We start from the raw sequence: 10,824 nt of genomic DNA on the forward strand, positions 1-10,824 counted from the left end.
CATACGATATTTTATTTTTTATTTTATAAACATAATTATAAAATAACAACATTTTAGAAAACAACATGATAAAATAACTAAAACGTTTAAAATTGTGTATATAATATTCCTATATAATATATACCTTGTAACTGAAGCTTGAATGATACAAGAAGATTCATTTACAGGTGTTACATTTTTCACCTCATGTGTGACTCGGCAGTAACATGTTATTCTTCAAAATAGCACAAATCTTTAATGGGCAGACATTTATTATCCCGCAAAATTGTCTTATATTTCCTCTTAGATTCAATTAAGAGCAAAAGAAGCAGAGAGGAAGTTTAATAGTGCTTTTAAAATAATTTCTGTGACAAAATAATGGTATGTTCCTTTTATAGGAAATTAAAAAGTTTGAGCACATATGTCCACACAAGGTTGTGCGTGAGTGGACATGAAAGGTGCGTGTAAAAAGTTGGAAGATCCTCCACAAGAAGAACATCATGTCAGAATAGTTTCATAGTTAACTTTGGGAAGAGTATCACGTTCAGCCTCGATCCAGCTTTCATGGAATTATTCAGGTGACTGGCACATTGACTGACCCGGGTTAAGAATATGAAGAGGTCAAAGGATGGTAAAGGTAGGGTTACACTGGGATCTACACCAGGGTTTCCAAATATGACATATTGATGAGCACGGCCATCCACGCATGAACACATCCATAGTTTTGCTTCTCAGCAGTATAATGCTGCACAATCCAGCAGACAATGCTTTCACTGCACAATCTCCATCTCCTCATTTCTCAGAAAGAAATGTGGACATGCAGATTGCATTGTTTTCTAAAATTATATAATGTTATTTAACCCCTGAGACTGGCAAATCTTTAACTGTTTTCTTCATCATTTGGTTGAGGAAATTATTCACAAAAAACTGTGACGCTGCCAAAAAACTGTATTGCACAATGCTTAGGGGAAAACTAGAACTTGCATTCCTTTCACATTGTTAAGATCCAAGAGTTACTAAACTTTTCTTTGCGCCAGTAACACTAAGCAGTCCACCCATTAAATAAACCTTTGGTCCCATCCCATGGACCAAAACCTGAGAACATTGTGTTAAGGGTAGACATGACAATGGAGAGAATGCGTTCAAAATATAAAATAGTGTTACCATTTATGGGTAAAGAAAGTTATATTTTTGGCCCCCTTAAACCATTTCCAAGGAGCATTTGAGGTCACTGAACACATAATTAATGACAAACAACCACACCCTTTCAACATCCCATGTGACACAGTATATATTTCCCGTGAAAATGGAAAAAGTTTTGTTTTGTATTAAAAAGGACAGCTTGCATAAACGGACGAACCTCTGAATTTATGAGAAATTTGTTTGAAGCTTTACCTCAAATCCAAGCCAGGCACGTTCATCCAAATGATTACAAGTCATCTTTTCTTTGCTCTTATCTTAGTTTGTTGTGTGCCTGATTCTGAATTATGTAGACATGCAATGCGGCTTGACAATGTTGGTATATGTATGGTACGTTTATCACCCTCAAGGATCCTAAAAGGGATTGTGGCTTTCCAAAATAATAAATAATTGCTTCAGTAATGTGACAATATCAGTGGATCAAGTGATTAATGTGTTTCCCCTTTTTTGTCTTCTCAATTTCTTTAGGTTATGTGTGTTTTTCACTGAGACTGATTTATCAAATGGATTTTCTGTTGAACTGGATTAGATATGGAAAGGCCTACAGTAATAGATCAGACTGGTGTTCCCACAGGAACATTTCCAAAAAATGTGTTTGTCATTGATAATGATAAAGCATGGCGCTATCATCAAGTTATCATTACTTTTGTGTAAATCTCTGGTCGGGGATATTTCACTACACTGTATTAAACAGACTGCAGCCTCATCTTAGGGCGTCACTGGAGCCCCCTCAGGGGCCCCTGGAGGTCTCTGGACCCCAAGCAACCGGGCCAGGTCATTTTTAGGCAAACTGGTTGCGATTTTCACAATTATATGTTTGACAATCAAGTTGAGATCAATATAAAAAATCCTGTGTGACATCACCATGGGTGCAGAGGTTACGTTAAAATCAAAATAAACTTGGGAATTTTCTGTCCTCCCCCCTTTTGCTGAACAATGGTATGTTCCCTCCTTCCAATGGTCTGCACTATGCTGCTGTGTTTCGTCTTTCTTTCCCTCCAGACTCTCCTTACGTTTAGGAGAACGGTAGGTTGGAAGTACGCATATACTACGCGACACCTTTGGGAAACAGGGAGCATTGTCTGGTTTCGGAACCAGTTGCCCGAGTAAGTTATTGTAACATTCTGCATCGGACTAAATTGTTTTGTCGGGGCTGGAGCTTTTTTTTTAATATAAGCCAGAAGCGTGACGTCTGTGAAACAAACGAAGAGGATAGGCTAGAAGTTTGCGGGTTGAATTCGCCCACATCACCTTCATCTTCAAGGAAATGTAGACGTATCCTAAAGCAGGGTGTTTTTGGGATAGTTATATGGAGTCTGAGTTAGAACTGGTAGCACTTTTCGAAGGGATAAAGGCGGTAAACATAGTTGAAAAACTTTCCCTTGCTCCCCGTGGAAGAACAAAGTGGTGACTGAGTTGGATTGTTCAATCTTTACGCACGGTCTGCGCCGACAGATTTGTAAAGCCCAATATGCGCCTTTTGAGCACGTCGTGTGGAAGTAACCGCGGAGAGAACCGAGGGAGAACATACAACTCCGGATTGATGCATCTGCTCTTCCTACTCGCGGTCGTACTGTCCTGTCACGGCTGTCCGGACAAATGTTTGTGCTTCTCACAAACTGTGAAATGCCAAAACCAGGACTTGGACGCAATTCCGCGCTCTTTACCGACCAATACCAAAGTCCTGTTCGTCACAGGAAACAACATTTCCCGCATTAGTGTGGACTCCTTCCCAACCCGCCTGGAACTGTTAACAGATCTCCATCTCAGTGGGAATGAGATGGAGTCTGTGGATGCAAAGGCATTTGACAACTTGCCAAACCTTGTGCGGCTGGACCTGAGCAACAACAAAATTCAGTATTTAAGTGAAAGAGCTTTCCTTGATAATAATACACTGCAGGTCTTGAACCTGAGTAGGTGTTTTCACAATCATTCCTCCACGGATGTGGACATAAGCTTCCTACAGAGTGGAAACCTCCACCAGCTGACAGCCTTGGACCTGTCCAACAATGACCTTGTGATTCTTCCAGACGACACATTCACCAGCCTCCCCAACCTGGCCAACCTAAGCCTGCAGAACAGCTCCATCATCTCCATTCAGAACGGGACGCTGAAAGTGCCTCCTCTGCGTGACCTTGACCTGAGGGACAACAGCCTGAGGTATCTGCCCACCACCTCCCTGGCAGAGTTAAGCTTAAAGCCTGGTCTCCGCATCCAGCTGGCTGGGAACCCCTGGCGCTGCGACTGCTTCATCGAGGACATGCTGTTGTGGCTGAAAAACTCCTCTCAGGTCTCTGACAGGCAGAACCTCACCTGTGCCGACCCCAAGGGCCTGAGACGCCAGCCGCTCCTGCAGGTGGAGCAGTCGCAGCTTAAGTGTTCGGGCGACATGGAGGGCGTGCTGGAGACTTCTTATGTTTTCCTGGGGCTGGTGCTGGCTCTGATTGGCGTCATATTCCTGCTGGTGCTCTACCTGAACAGAAAAGGCATCAAGCGGTGGATTTACAACATCCGGGATGCATGTAGGGACCACATGGAAGGGTACCATTACAGGTATGAGATAAACTCTGACCCACGCTTGGCCAACCTGAGCATCAATTCGGATGTGTGAGAGAGGATGGGACACTGTCTGGGACCCTGCAGTGAGATATTAAGTGACATATAACTGTTAAGATTTGCATGAAAGTCTTCCTCCCCTTCCCCACTTTCTCCTCATGATGCAATTCAGATTTGACACCTGTCATGGCTCCTGATTAACCTGTCTCACGACCACCATTCAACCATTGCTGCATGTCCTATAAAAGCACCTGGCAGCTGTGATGTCAACTGTATTTCTTCCGTGTAACATTGCATGGACAATGAATTATGGTAAAGTTTTTTTTTTTTTTTGGAGAGCTACAAAGAGTGATATGTTCTATTTTTACGTTCCCTAAAGGATAATACGAATGGAGTACATTGACTTTAAAGTGAAAGAATACCTGGCAAAACACATAAGCTGCTGGTCATTGCATCATCATTATGCCTCTGCAGAGAAATGCTATACTGCTTGAGTTTGTTTTTTTTAATATGTGAAGTTGTGATATACAGTATGCCTTTTTTTAATGATTATGGTGCACATTGCATAGTTTTTGGATTTAGTAGGTGGATGTAATTGCTCCTTTTTTCTGTCAAGATAATCAGCTAAATAAAATGCCTCTGGATTGCTGGCATCTGTCTCGAATAAGGACCTATTTAATCTTCAGACTGAAGAATGTGATCACACAGGGGAGACGCTCCTTCCTGAGGCGGTGCCCCAGCGAGCGCTTGACAAACCCTAAAACCTTATTCCAGTTGTCAGCGAGTTCAACAATGTGTGAAACGTCGGCACTTTCGTCATTTACATCTCTACTGCAACAGTTCAGGTGCTATTTTCTGTTAACAGGTGAGTTGCTGCGGTGGGAAATGAAGTCAAATTTAGAAGTAGATTAGCGGGCGTGCTGACTGAATTTAAATGATGTGTCGGGCTGTAGATGATGACAGTAGTCAACTTGTATGTCCAATTTGCTTCCTGCTGTGAATCTGATTAAGATCCGTGGCTCCTCAGCAAATTCCCCAAAAATAAAGTCTGTGAGCTGCAGCCAGTGGGCAGGTTTCACATCCAACAGCCCCTACCAGTAGAGTGAAACACTGAAAGCCTTTCAATATACTCCAGCTCCAAAAACTGTTGGGGGGGGGGGGGTGGTACATTCTCTTTCGTGGGACATGCTAATCAAAATGCAAACTGAACCTGTGATTCTCATGGGGCACACAGAGGTATTATGCAAATGAGCTCAAGCGGCTTTACTTTTCATGTAAGCCTGTTTAAGGGGAACTAGCATCCTTGGAAAAAGTGTTTTCAATTAGTGTTTCTACCTGTCAGTTGATGTTTTTCATGCCATCCAGTATAGTAGTGATCAATAATGAATGCGTGGGAGAGTATACCATGCATGTTGCTGTCTAAATTAATGAAGATGTTTGTTGTGTCTGCACACAGGAATGACTGTAAGCTTTTTGAAGAACATCTAGATAGATAGACAATAATGTCCCTCTTCCTCCAGCGCTCACTCTTTCGCACAAACACACGCCATCTCTTAACAACTGGCCTTGCATAGCCAGAAGCTACACGTAATTTGTAGTGTAACAGCATGACTCCTGCACAGACTTCCCCTCACTGCATCTAGCAGTTGTGCGTCGTCCTAGCACGCCTTTTGTCTTTCAGTATGAAAAACTTGAACTTAATTCTGCAACCGCCATAATTCTGATTGTCTCTGGATGTGTCTGATTACGCTCGCTTGACATGAGGAAGGGAAGTGCTGTGTAACACTATCTGTCTGGTGTGGTGTTCTGGCAGATTTTAATGCTCTGTGTGTCTCCTGCAGAAAAACAGAGCAGCCGCTGAACTGTCTATGAAAGCTGAAGACGTGTCGACACACGTTTCACATTCCCTCCTGGAAATCTCTCTAGGAGAAGTTTGTTCAAAAACAGCATTGCCGGTCTCAGAGATAAGCAGGAGTGTGTAGTTGTATGCTACATTTTTTTTTTTTACAGGATTATTATTCTCATTGGCTCTGTGGTGTCTTTCTCAGGCTTCCGCTCTGATGATCAGACCTATATTTCTGGCTCTCTGATATCCTCGTATGATTTTGATTTTGCAGGTTCATTTTGAAAATGGAAGGCCTCACGTCACAGGCACACACTGAATTCCCCAAAGTGAGGTTTCCTTACCTCTTTGTCCCAGGAGGGGACATACAGGTGGAGGCTACTTATAACCTAATGTTTCCACAGAGACCGCCGGTGAGCAGTCCTCCTCCTCCTCACACACTCTGCAGATACATATTAGCAAGTGATTTTGCCCAGCCACACCTCGAGCTACGCTTGGCAGAGCAGGTGTAATTACAGTCAGGGGGGGGGATAAAAAAAGAGACAAGACAAGCGAGAGAGTGAATAGTTGAAAAGGAAGAAGAATCAAATAGATGAGTGTAGAGAGTGCTTTCTGTTCTGTCAAGCACCCCCTTTGTGCTTGTTAACACTAGTCTCCAAACAGCTTCGACGTCTAAACAGCCGGCCATTGACTTATGGGTGTCAGTTGAGATGCAGCTCCCTGGACTCTCTCAGCTGTCTGTTAGGGCGGAAGCAGGACTGATGTTTGTTCTTGCCACTAAACACTGGCTTTGTTGCAGATACTGAGTCATGTTTTGTCTCCTCTACTTTGTTGTTTATCTGACCTACTGAGGCACGACTATTATGATTACAGACAGACACAATGCTTTCATTCCATGGCTACTCTTTTGTCAGAGCAGTCCCTCACCTCGGTGTATTGCATTACATCCGTGAGGTTGATTTTTTTCTTCTTCTTTTTTTTTTTCTATCTGTTGTTAAAGCAGATGTTGAATGAGTGTCATTCACCATTAGGACAATGGATAAACTGAGAGTCATTCTTGTACTGTAATTAATATTAAACTTATGGTCATTTGGAGCCCCTGATAATTAAATAAGCATGAATGTGCTTTATTGTTTTTGCTGTGGCTTTAAAGGCTTACACAATACTCACATGCCTATATTTACTGGCTGTGAAGTGAAGCCTTCTTGTGCAATGTTTAATAAAAAAAATAAAATCCTTACTTCAGCCACAGCTAGTATGAGGCTTCAGCAGTCAGCAGAGTTAGACAAATCAGGTGGGGATCTTACAAAGTATTTTTGATGACCAAAAGTTCATCCTTGTGTTACTATGCCTCCCTGCAGCTCAACAAGGAAACACTGTCAAAAGAAACACTAAAAGGTACAAAAAAAAAAAAACTCTCGGAGATCCCCACTTGATTTTGACAACTCACATATCTTAAGCCTCATTTTAGCTCCAGCCAGTTCACTGTCCATCTCGCAGAGCAAGGCCGCAGCCAATTATCGAACAATTTTTCATGTAATCTATGGCTTTAACTGCACACGGGAGACTTTTGTTCCCTGTCTTTAGACTTTAAGGCGGTGCCTCCTTCGAGACAATGGGTGTATCAGCCTCAGGAGAAGCCCCGAACAGAAGTCTCATCCCTGTCTGCTGTTCCAAGAGGGGTATGAAATATAAATGAGTATAGTTAAAGCACCAACACAACCACATATATGAAGCAAACGCACCAAAGTGCATTATTTACCTTTAAATGGCAGGCCTATATAAAAAGTCCACCAGGACACCTCTATAACACCGACTCCACCTGAACTTTGTAAATATTGGCAAGTGAGTAGACTACTACATTTAGATAGACTTGAAAAAACCTGAACCTATCCTTTTTAATGGTGAGATTTAGTGATGGAAGTCTTTCAAACAAAACAGAATATTTGAAACTCTTTTGGATGAAATTTGTCAAATTTAAAAGTACTGAATAGTCGCGCATGTACAGTTGAAAAACATGCTGGCCTTCAAAACCAACCCGATTATCATTCAAACCCTGTCTCACCCAGTGGCCCTACCCTACCTCTGCACATACAGACACTGCTCCGCACTCACAACCACATTTGTTGAGCCACATTTAATATGCCAGTGCACTTTCCTAGTGTTGAGAGACAGACTAGCAGGTTATCAGATTGCCGGAGTGGCGTAATTACATTCACCGCACCGCACTGGTCTGCTGCTCCACAAACACCTGGCAAGTGGCCCCAGCCACTGACCTTTCCCTTAGAAAAAAACCCTGGTTACATATATAGCAGTTATACAGGGCATTCATTGTAGACTGAATTATTATTAAGATCATTTAACAAAGCAATCTCTCTGACATGCCACCGTTGCGCCTGATCCTGTGGATATAGTGGGTATGCAGTTGTTCCCTGGGCACTGACAGCCTGGACTACATGTCATCAACCCCTTCATCCACCACTTTTGCAACCTCCCTCCACATGAGATGCCTTGGCTCCTCTAATGTGGATTTATGATGCCGTACATGAGCGTGTTGTGGAAGCCTGGCTCCTGTAGAGCCATGTTGGGCTTAATGAACAAGCTCCCTCCTAAAGGAAGACGGATCTGAGCTGACAGCGCTCCGTCCTCTCCGAGTGAGCTCGGCAGTGCAGCATCTGCCACATGTGCTTGAGGGACAGATATGGGGAAATGCAGAGATGGGAGAGAATCAGGAGGCAGATGCAGCATCATGGCTCAGGCTATGATATCTGGTGGCTTTGCTTGCTGTACTTGTACAAAGACAACTCAATGTGATGTGAAATGTCAAAATCCATACTAAGAATTACCTTTTTATGTGTAAAATTCCTCACACTGAGGGCCAGGTAAGGTTACTTGTTTGTTTTTAAAGAATGTTGAGTAACTGCATGGTTGAGGGTGTAAAATGTTAATAACATACTGACCTTTCCTGGGTGACCTTTACTCTTGGAAGACTTTTCAGAAAGAAAAATGTATGTCCTATCAACATATCTTGATTATGATACCAAAATTGTCCTGTGTTCCTGGTAGATCACATGCTCCCGTGCGTGCTCAGTGTTGTGAGTAGGCAACTAGAATCTTCATAGTAAGAAAATCTAATGAAACCACACACCAAAATAAACAAGGTTACATCAGAGCGGTTCAGTATAATTTCAATCTTATGAATCTAGAGGTCAGACTGTTAGATAAATCTCAAAGTCTTAAAAGTCAGTCTTCACTCAAAATAGTAAATAAAGTGTTACATCTGAGTTCACAGCTAACAATCTATCAGGCACACATGAATGCTTTCAGTGTTGATTTGTCAGCACTCAATAGTAAATCTGATCAATGGGCCAGTCTCAAAAGTGTTTCCCTTCAATACATTTTCTTTGAACTCAAACTTGAAACAGCCTGCTTCTTGTATTGTCTGCAACATGAGCGACACAAGTAGCCTTTCTACTGCATTTTAAAACCACTAGAAACTGATTAATGTATCCGACATCTGATGCTGGGCTCAACCATCAAGTGCTCGCAGAAAATGAAGTGTTTTTAGACTAATTTGTTTCTTAAATGAGCTGATATCCTGACGGGCATCCTGTAAAGATTGCTGGCCTTAAAAGCGGGGTATATATTATAATCCAATAAACGTCTTTTTGTCAAATTCAGCGGATAACACCTCACGATCCGCTAGCTGTCTGTTCTGTGTGCACGCTGAAAGAAGAAGAAGAAGACAGTCCGGTGTTTGAACACAGCCCAGGCTCTGTAAACTGTAAACAAACAAAGTGGCCTGCACAACACTATTACAGCTATGATTTGTGTCAGGTAAATTTAAATGACTTGGCCAAGGACAGCTTAGTTTGTTGTTGTTGTGATGTTAGCTAGCAGGAGAGTTGTGAATATCGTTGTCTGGAGCAAGTGTGCTGGTTCTGTGACTGTCTCGTCCTCTCTGCATGTGCAACTATAGTGACAGTTTGCTAACCCACAATCTAGCTAATGTTAGTTAGTTCACTTGCTGTGTTGTTGTACGCACTATATTATGGTATTTGTCATGGTACTGGATTTCTCCAGAATCCCATAACCCACCTCTAAGTTTTTACAGCTGTTCATGTTTGCACAAAAACAGGTAATATATTCTTCCAGCTAAGTCTCTTGCCTCAGTGGTTTATTCTAAATATTCATGTAATGTGTGTTTTTGGTCACATTTTTTTCAAGTAATTATCAGATCAGCAGACTGTCAGGATGGGTGTCTGGTGTTAATCATCCTTATAGACTGATAATGAAGAGTGTTAATGATTAAACTTCCACAGGTCCTCGGTATTGGACCAATTAATGACAATAGTGATAACAACAATGAGGCTGTGAGAAAGGAAGCTAAATTTAAAACATTCAATTATTATTATTATTAAACTGCTACTATATGGATTGGGTAGTCTGGAAACCGGGGGAAAACTGATCTGGACCAGATAACACCTTCACCTCTGAGCTCATGGAAAAATGTTACTCTACTGTCCAGTTACACTGTCTTTGTGTTCATACTGGGTCATAATCAAATCCACACAGTCCTGAGTAAACAAGTCACACAGTTGCTATTTTGGCTCTATTTACAATGTCTGATCACTAATCACTTACCTTTAATCACTTTTATATTCAATGTGTGAAGCCAGGATCAGTTAGCTGCATAACCACTATCTTAGTAATAGGTGTAATATCACTGCAGCAGTTATACAAAGAAATGTAAATATAAGACTGTAGGGGAAAACACTGTGTTTAGGCTACGTATATATTTACTTAATTATATAATTTGCTACTGTGACGCCCTATGGGGTCATGAGTGGGTGTGGCTTGTCTTGCTCTCTCGCCCTCTCTCTCCCTTCTCCTAGAGGAACAGCTGATTGCAGTAACTCTGGGCACCTGGGCTAATTGCCCTGTAGAGTATTTGGGGCTGTCTTCTCATTCTGCAAGTAGGCTGCTGTGGAGGCCAGGTCAGACCTCCCTGCGGGCCGGCTCCCTGGTTTCCCATTTAGTTTGGTTTTCTTTGGTTGGACTATTGCATTGTGGTATTTATCTTGTTTTGCATACTACAACACGTTCATACATACATTCATGCCACCATCATCCTGCACAGACACTACTGAAACCACAGACTACATACCTCATACTTTAATGTTAGTTTGAAATACTTCTTAAATTTGGTTAACTTTGGTTTAAATAAACATATTTTGTTAAACTTT

General features: G+C 41.9%; 1 protein-coding gene across 1 annotated transcript; it reads left to right on the forward strand.

Moving 5' to 3' along the window:
- Window positions 1-2,175: 2,175 nt before the first annotated feature.
- On the forward strand, window positions 2,176-10,824 carry tpbgb (trophoblast glycoprotein b). The gene has a single exon (XM_038712112.1). The coding sequence runs from the start codon at window positions 2,651-2,653 to the stop codon at window positions 3,788-3,790; it is 1,140 nt and encodes a 379-aa protein (XP_038568040.1). The 5' UTR covers window positions 2,176-2,650; the 3' UTR covers window positions 3,791-10,824.

The sequence above is a fragment of the Micropterus salmoides genome, unplaced genomic scaffold (genome assembly GCF_014851395.1).
Source record: "Micropterus salmoides isolate LMB-PRFRI ecotype aquatic unplaced genomic scaffold, ASM1485139v1 Ms_hic_scaffold_11, whole genome shotgun sequence".
Taxonomy (NCBI): Eukaryota; Metazoa; Chordata; class Actinopteri; order Centrarchiformes; family Centrarchidae; genus Micropterus; species Micropterus salmoides.